Here is an 18,549-nt window from a genome sequence, read left to right on the forward strand (position 1 = left end):
TTGATAATGATCAAGGCCTTAATACTCTCTAGAATGTCCTATATTTTTAAAGGCTGAAAGTAGTTTCAGCCCTTAATGCTTTCCAGTTATTTTTGATTCTTATAGAAAATATCTGTCTGTTAAAATGAAATGAGAAAGAAAGAGAAAACAAAATAAAAAAAGAAGGATCTTGTTTTATTATTCTGTCGTTAGGTAAGCCTGACAGTAAATTGATCATGATCTTGCATTCTGTTATTGATATTCAGATACTAGAATCTGATAGATTAATCAGATTCAACAAAGAATGGATATTAAAAAATACTATGAGATAAGGACTTCTTCTTAAACTCAGACACGAGGCACATAATGAATAGGTTCAAATTAATGACTTTGGAACAGAAAACTTATGTGGCTTTAAGGTAAAAGAAACAGATCATGATGATTGCACTGCTGATTTAATGGGAGATATGAAGAAAACTGTTGGATATAAATACCTTCTAAACAGATACATTTCACACAGAGATGAGAAAAGATAGTTACGTAGCCTTAAAAATGAATTTGTAACGCACAAAACAGACGCTTTCTCCTTTTTTTAGATATCAAAAACAGGAGCATTCTTCAAAATTATAGACCAAAGTTATCTATTGCATTTAGCTGTGAAGATGTGAGACAGGCTACCAGAGGTAGAATCCCTGCTATCCATGATGCTGAGACTGACTAAGAGAAAAGCTGGTAATGTATGGAGTGTGGCGCATCCATGTAAGGTGCTATTAATATTTCTATTGTGCTATAAGGGTCTTTTATATAAAGGTCATTTCTTGCAAAGTTTGACTGTTATATCATGTTTATCACCCATTTCATTTTTATCAGATTTATTTATTCCTAATAAAAAATGTAAAGCCACAAAATATTGTTTTTATTTGTGAATTTTATGCAGGCAGTCCTGTATGGGTGACTCAAACTCTTTCTTCTTGCCTTAAAGAACATACTGTACTCAAGGCTACCAGAAGAACACAGCCTAATGTCTACTTTTCTACAAGTATATTGTTGTGGTAAGGACTTAGTCTGAAGGCTTAGGATATTTTTTAATCTGATGATCACTGAGAAAATAAATTGAGAAGATAGAAGTATATGAAAGAAAGCAATAAAATTACTTTGAAATACTTAAGACAGAATAATTTTACCTACACAAGGAGAAGATTGAAAGCTAAAGCACTTAGTGTCTTTTTAAGTAGGTAATGGTATTCATGTATTTAGTTGTTTGTGGACTGGAGAGGGCTGAGGTTTTTTATTATAAAGTTCTGTGTAATAGAGTTATAACCAAATTAATGATACTTTTAAAATTTCATCTTCACATTTTATACTCTAGCTCAATTGGTTTGAACTATCCAGTTTTATGGCTTCTGCCTCAAATAGTGACCTTGTAGTTATTATTGTCTCTCCTCCCATTTGATTGAAGTAAAAGATTATGACAGATTTGTTCTCCTTTTATCTTCTCCAAGGGCTATTTGAAGAAATAGAATGTTAAATATTTTTCATGATTGGAGCCATGAAAAGGGATGAGTAATAACCCCTCTGCACATCCTGGTAAAGATTACTTTTCTGTCTGGACTTTTAAAATTTGCAGTAAAATTCTTCAGCAAGAGAATTCTTCAGCATTGGCAAAAGTAATGAGTAAAATACTTGGTGATGTAATACCTTTTCTTGTCTGTTTAGTCAATGTGGCTGTTTAATAGCACTTTGAAGCTCAGTTACCTTGCAGAGAAACATTACTGAAGAAAACAGTAATTTTTAATTCACTACTAGCCTTTTTTGTTTATGATTGTAATTTTTAATTCAAAACCGACTTATTGTATAGCATAACAATATCCCTTTGTTCTTTGTTCACAATTTCTGTTAATGGGAGTCCAATTTAGGGAAGCCCAGTCACACTCAACAAACTGGGAAGGCTTCAACAGTGGTAAATGCTTGGGGGGGTTGCAAAATGCCTCATGTGATGCCTTCTATTCTCAGCATAGGTTAAAATTAGAACTAGACTGACATTGCATTGGAGTCTGAGTGAGAGTTTTAAATGGCTTTGGTAATGCAGACAAGATTCATAATTTGTCTCTGCTCTTGTCCAGAAAGCAATGAGTCTCAGAAAATCCTTGAAAACACCAAATAATTAAGGTGAGTTGTTGTTAAACTCTTTCTGATGCTTGGAGGTGAAGTTGTTGGGAGATCTGATTACTTGGGAGTGAATTTGCAGTTGTTTTACAGCCACGCTTGGGAATTCACTTCTGAATTGTTGGCTGTGATGGCAAGATTATTGTGGTTATTATTTTCTTGATGAATAATATCTAAGAACAAGACCTTTTTGATGGAATCCAGTTACATGATGAAATCATCCTGAAAATAGTCATATACTTAGGTCCTTTGATATTTCATGGTTCTAAGGTAGTATTTGTTGAATGATATGCAAATGAGAGTTGCCCAGGGTAAGCTTTACTAGAAATAAGTATTGGTTTGACTGTACAGTATGATAGTGGGTTTGGTAGTACAACTATTAACAAATGTCTCTTTTCTGCACAATTTATATAAAAAGATTTCTGGTTTTCTACCTAAGAGGGCTTGTAGTTCAAAAAATATCTCTTAACAACAAGAAATGATAGATTAGTTAATCACTTGATCTCAATAGAAATTTAATCTTGAAAAAAATCTGGCAATTTGAATTGTAACCACTGACTGGAGCAAAAACCTCATGCATATATAGCCTTTCTGTGCTTGTTGGGATGGGAACTGGGAAGGGTAGTTACTCTGACCACTGAAAGAGAAGCTGATCCTTCAAACTAGTAAATGTGATCACATTTATATGGGGGAGGGAATAAATATACAGTCCTCTCTTTACAGGAAAAAATCCAATCCCTCTGTAGGAACCCAAAGGCCAGACTGCACTGCCACACTGGGGTTGCCATTTGTGTCACTTGTCAAATCCTGCCATTTTTCCTTAACAAGCAAAGAACACATAAGAATCATAAATATTAGTGTATTAGACCAGATTCTTCTTTATGCAAGCTTTATAATTTGATTTTGTGCTGTCTTTACAACAGGAAGCAATCCTGACATTTTACATTTTATTTGCCTACACATTTTAACTTAATTTTGGACTTTACAAATAAGTATGTTAGCAAAGGACATGTAAACATAAAATAGAATGATTGCCAGTTTGAGCACAAAAATGGTCACCAAGCAATTGTGGTTTATCCAGGCTACACAGAATTATAACAGAAATAGATATGAAAGAAAAGATTGGTTCTAAAAGACAGACCTGCAGCTATTATAGGGAAATATATGTATGAAAAGACATGAAATTCCTCTTTTGTTGTTACCTACCTGCTTGTTTGGAAGAAACTTATCCTTACTTTTTTAATTTAAAGCATATATAGGACATTTCTCTTACTTGCCACTACAAGTATCAGTAAAAAGTTAGAAAGGGAGCATTCAGATCATCAGTGTTCAGAGTACACTGCTGCTGGTATGAAGTTTAGCCCTGCAAGCTTATCTGATTATCAGTATCTTGGCTCCAGTAATGGCAATAAGAATGGTTTTTAGAGGGATGCAGTGATTGGAATGAGTGAGAATCCTATCTTGCTGCTCTTCAGGACAATATGTATTAATTATCTCACAAAGGATACATAATTTCAATACTTTAGAGTGAGTTTCATTTTAAATGGGAATTCTGACACTTAGGGATACACAAACATTCAAAGAGAAATCAGAAGGATTTAAATGCATTTTCCTAAAGGAAAAGGATGCATTACTAACTATAAAATGCATTGTACTGAGTTAAGCTATGAAGAAAATGAATGGAAATAAAGTATACTAATTAATTTCCAGGAACAGTTCAGTTTCTTTAAAGTACAAAACTCCTTCAGTGACAAGTATCTATATCAGGTAGATGTCAGAATGCAGCTATCAGAATTGAACTGCCTTAGATTGCAGGTAACAGTTTAATGTCTTCCTGGCATGGGAATGAATGCTCAAATCTACATTTAATAATTATGGTCAACACTTAGCCTTCCATTGAAGGAATGAGAGAAGCAGTGTTCACTGAATAAGAATGCAGAGATTGCAAAAAATACCATTTCTTATTATAATAAAATGCAACTAGGTGCAATTATCTATTTTTACACAGAGAAAGCAGTTGATAAAATCCTGTCAGTTCTTTATATTAACTCATTTGATAACATAATGAAGTGGGTATTGCAGTATTTTAGTTTTCATGTCACTGTCCCCATCTGGTAACCCATAGCTGAAGTGGTGCATTGAGCCTGAAATTCAGTCAGATTCCTGCAAGCAAATCTGAGCATGTAAAGGATCATGGCTGAAACTGCAGTTTGCCTGGGAACATTCTCTGCTGTGAAGACGCTCTGGGAAGTGAGAATACACAAGATAAATGAAGAATTACAGAGAGAAAAGGAGTTCAGGCAGAGGTCTGCGGGAAGGTAGGTACATTGTAACTCTTCAAGTATGTGAAAAGCCAGACCTTATGTTACATTTCAGATGACTGCAATTGGTTTCTTCAAACTCATGCAGACTCTAATTCCTTAGTTGTTACTCCAGCAGGATTCCCAGTGATTAGAATTTATCTAGTGTCTGTGATAAAAATATTAATATACAGAATAAATCCCCTGAACTCAGATGCTAAAATCCTCTACTCTGTAAATATTCTAACCAGTGAAGATTTGTTATGCTTTCTTCTCCATTGAGGTATTAACGGGGTTGCTTGGTCTTCTGTTTGGCCAGCAATTCTATGAGATTTAGGATACTATTTTTGGTACTCCTAATTTATCAGATGTGTTTGAAGTGGAACAACAAATTCAAAAGTTATTCAGGGAGAATACAAGCAGAAAGACAGAGAATGACCTTATCATAACTCTTGTGTAGGTACCCTTTGGAAATCAAGCTAAAAGACACTGATTGACCTAGTTTCTTGCACTTATATGTGATGGACTGGAAGGCTTTCATTTTAGGAGTCTGCTTCAAAATATGCTTTAGAACTTAATTCCACATGACTTTATATTCTGTGGCCCTGCTGCAACGTGTTGAAAGTGAATTATGTCCTCCTTCTGAATGTAAATTTAAAGAACTGTAAAATAGAATTCCTATAAATTACCTTAGCCAAACATTTAGGGCTTTTTTTCCCTCCAACTGATAGTATATTAACATCCAGATAAAATTAATGCTATTTGACAATAAGGTGCTTGTGTCTTTTTCCAGAAAATAGATAGGACAGGAATTATTGGCTGTATTCATTGTGGCACCACTGGCAGATCTTTTTTCCCTTGTAGGCTACTGCTTGTCTGGGAGGAGAGAGCTGCTTTAGCAAAGCTCAAAGAAAAAGTTATTAATGAAGGTGGAAGAGCAATTTTAAGGATAGAGGAGGAAGAATGGAAGGTAGGGTTGATAGGAATGAATGCTGCTTGTGTTGAATGACTCATGCATTAGAAGACTACTGCTTACAACTTTACACTTACAGTGGTACTATTTGTGTTCTATTAACTGCTCACTGTGCTTTGCTAACAGTGAATTGGGACACACTGTTGTGAGTGTAAAAGCAAGCTGGGGGTTCTTAGTCCTGAATGTTAAACATTACTCTGCAAAAACAAAGCCCAAAAGATTTTTCTGCATTAGAAATTATTTTCACTGCAGAGTATGATTTTCATTATGTAAATTCTCATTTAACATTCACACACCAGAACTACTGAAATGTATCAAGATGAAAACCCTCTGTGTTTGGGTGCATGAAGATATTTCTTACTGTTTGTTTTCTCTTTCTAAGAGTGAAAATGAGCCAGTAGATTCCCAGAACACTATAACTGGTGTTTCTCATGTGCAGAGCTAATCTGCTGTTAATGCTGGCAGAGTGAAGGCCATCTGTGCTCTGAGCCATGCAGAAATGCACTGACCAGCTCCCAGAAAGTCATGAGAATTAGTTTGTGTTGAGACCAGTGAGAACATGACAGCCAGACCCAGCCCTCTGTGCAAAAATCTATTTAGGGCAGTTTCATCTTCAGTTATATTGAATTAAAAAAAAAATAAAAAAAAGAAAAAGAAACAAACAAAAACAAGCCTGAAACTTGTCCATGACAGTGCAGGTATGTAAATCCTGGGAGCCAAGAGAGGGCAGGTTCCATCTGTGATCAGAAGACAACCCACACTGGTGTTCACTTGGGGATCATGGAATCATGGGATATGCTGAGTCCATTGAGTCGAACTCCTGACTATGCACAGCACCATCTCCAAGAGTTACACCCTGTGCCTGAGAGCATTGTCCAAACCCTTCTTGAACTCTGTCAGGCTGGGTGCTGTGCCCACTGCCCTGGAGAGCCTGTTCCACTGCCCAACCACCCCCTGGGGGAAGAACCCTTTCCTAATATATTGATGTAAACCTTTATAAAATGTAAACCTTTTCCTAATATGTATGTTAGTAAAATCATATCAGTTATGCTTGCTATTTCTAGCATATTTTAGTTATCACCATTCATTTTGTAACCTACATATTACAGTATAGCTTAAAAAAAAAGTACAGGCTTTTAGTGTTTCAAATAAAACTTCTGCCTCAAGCTTGTATTCTAAGCTGAATTTCTTCTGGTTTGTATTTCTTGTTGTAGACATTACCTTCATGCTTATTGAAACTAATCCATCTCCAGGAATGGCAGCTTCACAGAACTAGTTTGCAGAAAATTCCTCAGTTTATTGGAAGATTTCACAGCCTTGTTGTTCTGGATCTATCCCGGAACTCAATTGAAAGTGTACCTAAAGAAATTGGTGAGCTGTGCTTTCTTTTATTTTCAGCTGCTTTTCCAAGAAAATTGGTCTCACACAAATGTACCATTTTTGTGCCCTTTGCTTGTCTAATAATCCTATTGGGTAGTACGAAAACAGATTATTTAAATCTGAGTGAGATAGAGATCTCCAAACCATAAATTCCCTCTAAACTAAAAATGGGGCTGGATGGAAGACACATATCACTATGAAAGCTCCCCATGACAAAAAAAGGACCTGTTTGCAGAGCAGGGACTAGACATCAGAATGCAGCCAAGTGATACTGAAAAACAGACTGCATGGTCTGAGTCCATGGCAGGAGTAGCCTAGGCACAATTTTTTGGTTTTGGGTTTTTCCTTGAAGCACTCCACTACATTGCAGTCCTGTACTAAAGAGTCCTGAGGTGCTGCTATTTGCAGTTTGGTGATTTTTTTTTGTTTGGTTTCGTGAGAACACAGAGAATTTTTATAACAGTAAAAGGATAAGGCAAAACAAATAACAGTGCTTCAAATAGAATAAAGATTAACATTTCTCATTTGTGCTCTCTGCAGGCCAGCTGACCAGCCTCCAAGAGCTGCTTCTCAGTTACAACAGAATAAAATCCGTTCCTAAGGAAATATGTAATTGCATCAGTCTGGAAAGATTGGAACTGGCTGTCAACAGAAGTATCTGTGATCTTCCTCCTCAGGTTTTGACAGACTGTTTAGTTTTGTTTCACGCATATTTTTGATTTATCCAAAGCCAATTATCATTACATGTTGCATTTCTGTTTTCAGATTTGCTGTGAAGCTGTGATTTCACAGTACTCCACACTGATGTGAACAATATTTCCATGACTGGTCAAAGTGAAGCCACATGAGAAGCACATAGACACACCTGAGTAGCTGAAGGAGCCAGTCTTTATTTTGGCCAGATAAATGACTTGGCAGTGCACTGGGGGCAGTGACACACTCCATATCAATTTGTTTAGGCTGGATATTGTCACTTATTCACCCCACTAAGAATCTGATGCCTTAGCACAGAGAAGTTCTCTTTTATGGTTTAGACTACAAATTCATAGCTCATGCCAGGAGACAGCTGTAAGCATTTTTGCCAGAACAGCTAGATCTGAAAAGAGGTTGTGTGATTTATACAACTGCCTGTGCAGAGGTGAACAATTGTTCTCAAATGTTGAAAACAAGTATGAGAGAATGAAAACAACTACTCACCTACTATTGAACTTTAATATGAACAGACCAAAATGTGAGACCTGCATCTGTAACTATTAGTCTCTTAGATAGAGATGACAAGTATGTAACCATATTTACTTGTTTTAATTTATTTTAAAAAGCCAGTCATGGCAATAGTTGACAGCAATCAGTGCCTTGCAAAATTGAGTGAGTCCAAATAGCAATAGCATAGAATCTTCAAATGGAAATATCCACTATTAACCAAAATCCAGAATTTACAAAACCTATGTGGATACAGTTTGCAGTTTCCATAGTTCTGTCTGATGGAGACTGCAGTGATGTGAACACTGGGAAACTTTGGTTATGTACACTTGAGTGGCATTCAGTGTTGAGGCAATTGCACCAGATCTGCTAGAAAACATCTTTGTACCACTTGAACATTGCAAAAGCACCTGAAGGCATCATTCACCAATGATGATGATACTATGTTGCATTTTTAGAATGTCTTGCCAGAGTAGTGGACTTCACAGCATGGAAGGTGTCATGGTTCACTCTACAATATAGTCCATGCAATTTGATACATAAAAATCTAAATATTTGACTAATGAAAAATGGCATATTGCACGGAGTATGAAATTCTAAGGACAGTGCTGTCTTTAACATTCTTTTTCTTGAGGCTTGGGGCATATCTACATTGTAGTCAGCAGTTATGGCACTCACTACTGGGTGGGAGATAAAGTTCTGCTGCCTTATCAGTTCCCAACCTATCTACCTTCCAGGCAAAACTGTTATTGTCAGGTACTATCAGCTATTGGAACTCAACACCATTCTGTGTTTACTGGCTCCAAAATGTTTTGTAATGTTTCTTAGATTACTGCTGTACTGCTGCAGCAGCTACACAAAGCTGCATTAAATCTCCCCTTCTTTTCAGCTCAGTGATTTAAAGAAGCTGTCACACATAGATTTGTGCATGAATCAGTTTACTGCCATCCCCTCAGCTCTCCTCAACATGCCAAATCTAGAATGGTTAGATATGGGGGGAAACAGACTCCAGGAGCTTCCTGCTGCAATTGACAGGTAAATACAGCTCAAAGCTCATCTTAGTTCTCAGTTCCACTGCATTGAAATTCTAATTAATAAACACTACTTCTAAAGAGAATTTTTTTGTTAACCTCACTCCAAAGTCAAGATTTTATCAGCCCTAATGTGATGTTTGGATAAGCTGGAATAATCCATTCAATTAACAATAAATTCAGTATCAACTATAACGTTAAATATGTATTGTCAATTACATTTTTGAACAGAGGTGATTGTCTTGGATATGGGGTTTCCTTTGAGACTTGTTGCACTATGAGTCCTTTATGTGGCTGAAAAATTAATTTTATAGTAATGACTGAGAGGAATAATTCTATGAATCTTGATTTATTGCACAAATACCTATTTTTCAGAATGGAAAACCTCCACACCTTATGGCTCCAAAGGAATGAAATAAACTCTTTGCCAGAAACCATTGCTAATATGAAAAACCTTAGTACTCTTGTTCTTAGCAACAACAAACTTAAGGATATTCCAGCTTGTATGAAGGACATGACAAATCTGAGGTAAGAAAAAGCACCAGTAATATACATGAAAATAACTAGAAAATACTTTTTAAAGTCCTCCTTGAGTTGTAGATCACAGAGTGATACTAAGGGAGAGGAAAAGGCATTTCACCGTTGTACACATGGATACAATAAATCAGCATAATTACACAGATTCATAACAATTAAGGATCTGGTGAAGTAAGCTTTGTGTAGTGAAACTTAGTTAAAGACATAAATTATGATAGTTACAGTCTCACATGGAAGGTAGACTGTAAAACATTTTCTCATTTCATAGCCCTCCCACTATAACTGCCCTTTGATACCACTCTCTAACAGCAAGAGCTTGCAGAAAACTGTGGCAGGCATTAAAATGACAAAAAGTAGAATTTTGCCATTGAGAATTCAAGCATTCAGAATTAAGCAAAATTTATTAGGTTTAAGGACATGGATGAAACTGTCATGTACTTGATATGAAACATAAAAAATAATGTAAATTCTTAATTGGTGGAATTTGAACTACTCCTTAGTGTACTGTGACAGAAACCTCCCTGTTGTTAGCATTTTCATTTGGATTATTGGATGCTGGCTGTTTTAGAGAAAGAATGCTGGTCTGCATAAATCATGCCTAACTCAGGAAGACAATTCCTGTCCTCAGCTCTTTTGGAAGGACACCCTTAACTAAATATATACAAGCATAGGCCCAAAGATGAACAAGAATAAAGAGAGACAGGACTGGCTCCTGCCTTGCAAAGCTGGGAGGAGCCACTTGCACTGTTCTCATTCACTCACCTGTTTGTGAAAGCTCAATACATCTGACAGTGGGCTCAGAAACTGAAGACAAAATGATGAGGAACACAGTGTTTTTTCCCACCACAATCAGTTACTGTTATAAAGCATCTTCTTAGCTTACTTAATACTACTGATAGAATGGTGAGTTTAGTATAACAAGAACTTAATTTCCTTTTGCTTAAAATAGTGTTTGAGAAATCTTAATTCAATTTCAAAAGAATTATTTTCTCTGGACAAAACTTACTGCAAGATTAACCTTTTCTGGTGAATTCCTAGATTTGTCAACTTCAGAGACAACCCACTGGAGCTACAGGTAACACTCCCTCCATGTGAGAACACAGATGAGGAGGAACAACAGGAAATGTTTGGCATTGACTTCATGCATATGTATATCCAGGAATCACTCAAGAATACAGGTGTGGCTTTTTTATTAATTCTGATCTCTCCACAGCACAGTGAGGAAGAGAGGGATAAACTGGATAAATAAAATGTAGGATATGTATAAAAATGAAACATGAATAACCTTCTTAATAAATGAGTAATGTTTTCCAAAAAAAAATCTGTAAACAGGCTTTTACTGAGAACAGGGGCACTTTTAACAGGAGTTGGCACTGTAGATCTCCAACAAACAGCACAGATTCTGGTAGGAACATGCTGGAACCATGGAGCACTGTAATAAACGTGCCTGAGTTACCTGCACCATGGATAAAGAGAAGCTGATGACTGTCTTTCATATTTGCAATTTAATCAGTTTACATAGTGAAGGTCTTCTAGCATCCTTTAATTCATGAAGCTCAACTGTTCCTATTTTTGGATGTTGTCCAGATGGTACTTCTAGAAGAAGATAAGAAGTGTCTATGTTCCCAAGGTACATCTTTTAGCAATGAACTATCAACACCTGATGAACAGATGTTTCTCACAACTTGCTTTCCCTGACACAAAATACAGTCACTTAAACAAACACCCCCAGTTTCATCCCATTTCTAAAACATGACAGAAATTTGCTGTTCATTGTCTCTGGGGTAACAGCTTTAATGCTGCAGTAAGAGACCCAAATAAGCACTTTGGAACAGATATTCAGTTGGCAGCTGTTACTTGCAGCAAGCACTTCACTGCAGATATAAAATGATCTCTCTGATCTTTATTCTGTGTTTTATGAAGGCTTAAAAAAATGAATGTAATGCTCTTGTTTTAGAACACTAAGCCAGTTTTTTTCTTATCAATATTTCATGAACGGATTATCAAATTAGCAAAAATATCCCAAGATGACACTTTAGACATAAGTTTTCTTTCTGAATAGATTCTCTAGCAGCACAGGCTGATCAAAGTACTTAGGCCTACTTAAATATTTTAAGAGGAAATACAAAGCTATTCTGAACTTCAAAGTGAGAATAAAGTATGTCAACTTATTTTATTCTGTTGTCTTTTAGGAAATGTGGAAAGTTTTACTTCTGGTTCTCCTCCTGTCATGAATCCTAATGAATAAAGAATGTAATTGTGAATGGAAGAAAATATCAAATACACTTCTTCACAGCAAAGAGGCTACAACAGGTTTCAAATATTCTTAGGGATTTTATTTTTCCATTGATGAGAATTGGTTTGCATATTTGTAATTCCCAGTGAAACTGGAAAATATAAGACCTTTTCTTGGGTACAGGAAAAATGATAAAGGTTTTTTTTTGTAAGAAACGAAGTAGTTTTTATAAAAACCCAGATGAGTTTTATAGGGTTTGTTTTTTTCCCCACCAATTCCAAATCTATCTCCTGTTATTTAGTTGGCTCTGGTATCACAGAAGGCTTTGGGACAGCTGTCAACAGGACATTCTCCAAGGACACAGCAGACTCTGTGTAATACTGCAGTGCAGCCTTGTATCCTTGCTGTTGTAAATACTCAATCCGCCCGTGATCAATCAGCCGTTTGCAGAGGCAGCCCAGCTCCTTCCTCTCCTCAACACTCAGTATCCTGTTCCACATAAAGGAGGGAAGGAAAGAGTTTTGGTAATTAGCATTTGTAGTTAAGCTTAGAAAAACTACTGAAATCATTGTAAGTTCATTTCAGTCAGGTAAGCGTGACTGTTGAAATATTTTGAAATGTATGTCCATGAAAATAATATTTTTAAAGTAAAATATGTCTATTAGTTTAATTATTAAATGTTTCTGCAAAATTAGTCCTTTTGAGGACACAAAACAATTTAATGTGCCACTATACAGAGCTTTTCTGCTGGAGTCCATTTGCTAGGAAAAAAACGTACATACCCTTGTAAAGTGTCAGAACCACTTGCTGTCCTGCTGAGTGTGTGCTCATGTTCTTCTGTGTCATTAGTTTGGTCTTCACTTGTAGAAGCTTTGCCTGTGGTTTCTTGCATGCCACAAGTGGCCCAACTACTCATTCTCTGAAAATAATGGAATTCTACTGGTCCCAGTCCTACTGATTTAAAGAACTCTCTGCCTACATAATGTGTCCAGTCACACTTGTGATGGCAACACAGAGCAATAACAATTCCAGCTACAGGCTTATGGTCTTCTGTGGTGCTTTCATTACCAGCTGATTTGTGAGGAGCCACCTCTGTCTGAGCAGCCCTGCAGCGTTTTGGTGCAGGCTCTTCATCTTTCCCATCACAGCAAGTGGTGTAACTTTCAACCAAGCATCTCAAAGCAAGATCTGGGAATGAACAAATACATCCCCCTCAACAAAAATATCCATAACTACCATGCCATTATTTATACAGGCTGTATCATGGTTGGGAATGTGCTTCCCACAAAGAAAAATAAAATTACACATCACAAACTAAGCCAAAAAGCAAGTTCAATGATAACTAAAAATTACAAACATGCTTTGAAAACAGGAAAACCCTAAATGTGGTTTCTCTGGAGCTTCTAAGAGCTTATCCTCTGAAATATTTGTTCTGCAAAAGTGAATTTAAAATAGTTTGGTTAAAAAATTGGCATATTGTAGGAGAATCTCCTCCCTGTAAAACACATGAGTATTTGTTCTAAAAGTTTGATATCTAGGACACAGTCTATTAAATATGCACATGTACTTCTTAAATGCTTAACTGTGCCATCTTTGTCACACTACCCATAAAGGTGTCATATTTGAGATGTCTTTCTCTACACAGTAGCCATATAACATTAGAAAAACTGCATTAGGTTAAAGTTGTCACGAGAGAAACACAATCTCATTTGTGTTTGGGATACATATTCAGACAGCCAATAAAATTTTAGAACGAAAATTGTCTCAAAGAAGAGACAACTGTGCTAAAAAAAGTACTCTCAAACACATGCCACCACACACTGTTCTCTGTTCTAATCTATTAAAGGCAAGAAGGGCTGCACTTCTGCCTAAAGTATCCTTACATCTATTGTCCTTTTACTATTCCACTGGAGTCAAGAGATATTTAGAATATAATTACTGTGTTCACCAGAAAAGGGTTAGAGGGCAAGAACAGCTTAAAAGGACAATTTGGAAGATCAGCGTAGTCAGAGTGTAAGGTTTATATCCTGACTTTCTGCAGTTCACACATCTGTAATTCATACCTGTTGCAGCACCACACAAATGCTTCCCAATTCCTACCACTGGTAGTTTTTTCTTCTCCAAAATAGGTACCTTATCTGGAGGGAAAAAAAAAAAACAACCAACAAACCCCCATCCAATCCACAACTACCCCAGCACCTCTGTTTTTTCTGAATAGTATAATTTCAGCACACTTAGAAATCAATGTTTGCCACTACTAAACTACATTGATTGGCACATTTTGTTAAGACAAATTAAAAGAGTAGGATGCAGTGGCTGGGAAGCACATTTAACCATTTCAGCCTTTCTCTACTGCCTATGAAAGGTAAATATGACATTAATGCATCTCCTGCTGACAGGTGCTCCCACAAATTCTGTAGCATTGATAGTGCATCACTTGCTTAATTCTACACATAAAACAAACAATGCAAACGTGTTGAATTCTGCAAGTGCTAAAAAACCTTCAAAATGTATTTGTGTTGGTACTTTCTCACCTATAATGATGTTCCTATGAGTGTATAAAAAGTAGAAAACTTTAAAACTCCATTTAAAATATATGTCTATGTGTATTTATGTAAATTCATTCACACATGCCTGTATGTATATATGTGTATACATAGATACAGCATCAACATGTCCAAGCAACCACTGAGAATAATCTTCAGAACCAATATTTAAGCATGTTACAAACTGACTGGAACCCCAATTCAAAATTTAAAAATAAGCCTCTACTTCAGAATGACACAGGCCAAGAAGGAACTTACTTAAACATAAGTGCTGAATGTCTACTTGAAGCCTCTCAAATATAGAATCTCTCCTTTTGTGTTTTCCATCCACCTGTTTAAAGAGAACGAGAGATTGCATAGGGCTGGCCACTAATAACTATAATTTTGCTCCAGGTATTAATGTCAGACTTTTTTTTTTGTCAAGTCAACATTTGAATTTCCAACATTAAACATCAGGATTTTTTTCTAATAAATTTGCTATTGGTGAAGTATGGAATGTGTAACTTGCAAAATTTAAATGTACTGAGGATAAAAAAAATGAATACTAACAGCTTCAATGGCAATGGTTTAAAAATTATACTTTACTAATGTAACAATATCCTCTTACCTTGAATCTTGTGGTTGCCCTTTCCACAAGCAAAAACTGAACACTTTCAACCTTCTCTAAGGCAATATCAACCCAATGAGAAAGCTTTCCTCTCCCAGCTCCAAACTCAACAAAACACCTTCCTGGACCAAGTAAATGCAATCTTTCCATGTTACCTAAAATAGAAGCCTACAAACATCAAAAGATTATTTGTGAAACAAGAAAATATGTACCCTGTGTTTTGTAATGCCTTATAGAAAAATTATTCCTTCACCAAACTGGAGAAGACTTTTTAAGCCTTGCTTTCAGTGAGGGATTAGGGAAAAGATGATGTGTGTACAGAGGAAAGGGATTATATCTTCTGTTTTACTGTATCACATTTCCTCTGTGGGAAGCAGCTGGAATTATGCACCCAGTCACTCAAATTTACAGCAGCACTACTCCATGTCCAAACTCCTCTATAGTTACTAGTAAATCAGACCAAACCTGTTGTTTCAGGTGTTTGAAAGCAGATTCCCCATTCTTTGGGTCACTTAAGGCTTCTTGTAAAGCCTGGTGGGACAGTATTTGTTCCTCAAGATGGAGTTCCAGGCCTGGAGGCAAATGCAAAACTTTTAGGTATAGCTTTTGAGTTTCCAAGGGTTCCCAGTTTGTAACACCCATGATTACAATTGTGACATGAGCTCAGTTTGTAGCACTAACAAAACAGTCTGCTGGGAGTGTAAAGCTATCATCATATGTTCATAACAGAGCTGTATTGTTATCTGTAGTGGTATGTGAGTGACAAAAAAAAAAAAGAAAAACAAAAGGAAGGGAACACAGGATTGGAGTTTTATCATTCTTTTAATCTAGTTTACTTTTTGCAGTAAAATTTAGCTATTAGAGGTCTGCCTGATAATAATTTCAGATGTGTTTTATGGCACCTATCTCATATTTTTACAGGTATCTAACAACAAAAATAACAATGAAATATTTAATCAATTAAATTTAAAACATCTTATATTTAGTATTTAGTATTAAACTCACCATTACTTGCTTTTTTCAACCTGGTAATTAAATTCTGCAGCTCTTCGATAGATAGAGAAGATAGAGGAACCTTTTTAGGGACAAAAAGTGACACCAATAAATATCAGACCTAGGAAATTTTCTGTATCTTTGTAGTCATAAATTGCAACATGTAATGTAAGGACTGAACCTAAAACCAAATAATGTACTCACTTGTTTTTCTGGTATTTCTGCTACATCTTTTAAACCAGCATTAATATCTTGAACAAAGTAGACCTTAAAAAAATAAAAAAGAGAAGAAAATAAATTTGATTCAGGTAATTACCAGGAAGCAAATGGCTAAATTCTTCAGTGTTCTTATGGTAAGGTATGTAGTAATAGGAATCCACTGCAAAGTAAGATTTTCCAAGTAATTTTCCTTCCTATAGTCTGATCCTGACACCCAGCCAGAAATGACTATTCTGACACAGTTTTACAAGATTGAACATGCTCATAGAAGTTAAGCAATGAGGGCTTACTAGACAGATTCCAGAGACCATTTTCAGGTTTCCCAGGGAATACTAAAGGTGCAATTCTAAAAAGGCAGCAAGGCAGGCAATAAAGAAGCCATCCTCTGCTTTCTTGAAAGAGCATTTTAAACACATGTGCTGTGGCTTCCCTCAGCAGCTGCCAGCCAAGCTCTCCGTGGCTCCCTGCCAGCCTGGCTGGAGTGGGCAGCTGGCTGGGATACCCAGAGCTTCTCTGCAGGTTCTGCTCTCCCAGGACAGCCTCTCCCCCAGCCTCTGAAATGAATGGCACTGGGAGAGCCTCTTCCCTGTGTATATTTCTGAGAAAAACGAATTCAACATTTTTATTTGTAACCAAGAACTGAAAAACTGTACCAAATTACAGTGAGAAGGGGCAGAGAATATGAGGGGACTGGAATGTGAGTTGCATTTCAGCAAGTACTCCTAGAGCTTCCATCCTGCCTCACAGCAGTGCTTTGCTAGACCTGCTGCCCCGCAGCTCACAGCTGCTGTCAGCACAGAAAATTCTCTGCAGGGCTGGAATGTTTAAGGTCTTAAATCCGAGAGGAAGTGCTGAAATTGCACTGCACTTACAGGCTTTGGCTTCTCTCTTGAGTTACATTTTTTTAAGTGCTTTTGTAGTTGGTCTTCATATACAGTGCTAAAAAGCCAAATGGAGAGAAAAGTAAGTATCATGTGAATACTGACAAAGAATGGGAAAAGTATTTACATATACTCACTGTTTTGGATCAAGAGGGCACGGAATTCTTTTCCTGTCATTTTGTTCCTAGTTAGAAAAGTTTTAGAAAACACTTCAGCATGCATTCAGTTTTGTGTTTTAAAGAAGCCTGAGGGGCATCAGCTTCATAAAACATCTATTCAGAATAAGTGACTTAACCGGAACGGAGAAACGGAGACGAGAACTTAATACTTGACTGGCTCCTAAACGAATAAACTTTTAATGCAAGGTGAGGGCTACTGCTGGGCTGGGGCGAGTGCCCGGCACACCGAGGCTCAAGGGAAGCACCGGCGCTGCCTCTCCAGCCGTGCCACGAGAGCGGAGCCACCCCGAGCCCGCCCACCCTCCCAGCCCGAGGGGTCCCTGCACCTCCTCGTGCCCGTGCTCGCCGCAGAAGCGCCTGCCGGGCGCGGGGATCATCCTGCAGAAGCGCTTCTTCCTCAGCACAAAGTAAGCGCAACGCCCTGGCTGCGGCTGCGGCTCCGGCGCCGCCATCGCCATCGCCGCTCCCGGCGGCCCCCGCGCCGCCATCTTGAGGCCCCTCCCCGCGGGCGGGAGCAAGATGGCGGCGGAGCGGATCTTCGACCGGGCGGTGTCGGTGCGAGTGCGGGGCTGTGGCTGCGAGGAGCGGTGAGTGCGGTCTGGCTGTGCGGGAGCTTCTTTGTGCTCCTCAGAGGGGCTGCGAGCCATAGGCGCTTTTCTCCTGCCTGCTCTCAGCGCCGCTGGGCAGCGCTCTGCGGTGCTGCGCTTCGGGGTTGCTGCGGGCACCCGCGCGGTGAGGGAGGGACCTGTCTGGGGCAGCCGGTGAGGGCCGGGCGGTCGCCGTGGGTGCCTCGCCAAGGGAGCGAAGCCGGCGGGGCGCTGGCAGCGGAGCGAGCTCGCCGTGGCTCGGCGGAAGCGCCGCTGTGCCCGGGGCTGAGGCGACCCGAGGGCCGGGGCCGTTGGCGTCTCCCGGGCCTCGGCGCTGCCCGCGGGCGCTCCCGCCTCTCCCCCGCCGTACCCGCCGCTCCGCGGCCTCCTGAGGCGCGGCTCCTCCTCAGCGCCCCGCGGCCCAGGGAACCGCGGGTTGAGCCACCTGTGCGAGGCAGTGGTGCCTGGGAAAGCCCAGATATTCCGTGTGTGAAGCGTCCCTTCAAAATAGATGAATTTCGGCACTGTGGGTCCTGTCGGGGTTAGGCAGCGTAAGAAGGCACGGAAAGACTGATGTCTGTGGTGTGCGTGGTAATATAAGTGACTTAGTACCGGATAAGAAATCACTTAAGACAAGGTAGCACTGGATAAATGATTATCAGGAGTTTGAGTAATCGTTAATAAATTTCAACAGGCTTTTACAAAAGTTCTAGTTTCTGGACAGTTTCAAAATTT

The 18,549-nt window shown here is 38.4% G+C and overlaps 2 protein-coding genes across 5 annotated transcripts; one reads left to right on the top strand and one right to left on the bottom strand.

Moving 5' to 3' along the window:
* Nucleotides 1-1,024: 1,024 nt before the first annotated feature.
* Nucleotides 1,025-12,455, top strand: LRRC39 (leucine rich repeat containing 39). Of its 3 annotated transcripts, none has more exons than XM_077182171.1 (9): nt 1,025-2,148; nt 4,271-4,463; nt 5,310-5,415; nt 6,633-6,789; nt 7,339-7,475; nt 8,888-9,033; nt 9,405-9,557; nt 10,605-10,744; nt 11,759-12,455. In XM_077182171.1, exons 2-9 carry the CDS (start codon nt 4,339-4,341, stop codon nt 11,812-11,814), a joined length of 1,020 nt encoding a protein of 339 aa, XP_077038286.1. In that variant the 5' UTR covers nt 1,025-2,148; nt 4,271-4,338; the 3' UTR covers nt 11,815-12,455. The 3 variants fall into 3 exon arrangements, with proteins under 3 accessions (XP_077038286.1, XP_077038284.1, XP_077038285.1); XM_077182169.1 differs by having other exon boundaries at nt 1,025-1,566; nt 2,103-2,148; nt 10,605-12,455; XM_077182170.1 differs by having other exon boundaries at nt 1,025-1,566; nt 2,107-2,148; nt 10,605-12,455.
* TRMT13 (tRNA methyltransferase 13) lies at nt 11,881-18,208 on the bottom strand. 2 transcript variants are annotated; one of them, XM_054638646.2, is made up of 11 exons: nt 17,554-18,205; nt 17,186-17,232; nt 17,040-17,106; nt 16,153-16,215; nt 15,961-16,030; nt 15,421-15,527; nt 14,956-15,123; nt 14,607-14,679; nt 13,866-13,940; nt 12,585-12,990; nt 11,881-12,291 (listed from the first exon to the last, which is right to left on the bottom strand). In XM_054638646.2, the coding sequence occupies exons 1-11, from the start codon at nt 17,872-17,874 to the stop codon at nt 12,096-12,098; spliced, it is 1,593 nt and encodes a 530-aa protein (XP_054494621.2). In that variant the 5' UTR covers nt 17,875-18,205; the 3' UTR covers nt 11,881-12,095. The 2 variants fall into 2 exon arrangements, with proteins under 2 accessions (XP_054494621.2, XP_077038283.1); XM_077182168.1 differs by lacking the exon at nt 13,866-13,940 and having other exon boundaries at nt 17,554-18,208.
* Between the last annotated feature and the right edge of the window lie 341 nt (nt 18,209-18,549).

Source organism: Agelaius phoeniceus, chromosome 8 (assembly GCF_051311805.1).
Source record: "Agelaius phoeniceus isolate bAgePho1 chromosome 8, bAgePho1.hap1, whole genome shotgun sequence".
NCBI classification, from domain to species: Eukaryota; Metazoa; Chordata; class Aves; order Passeriformes; family Icteridae; genus Agelaius; species Agelaius phoeniceus.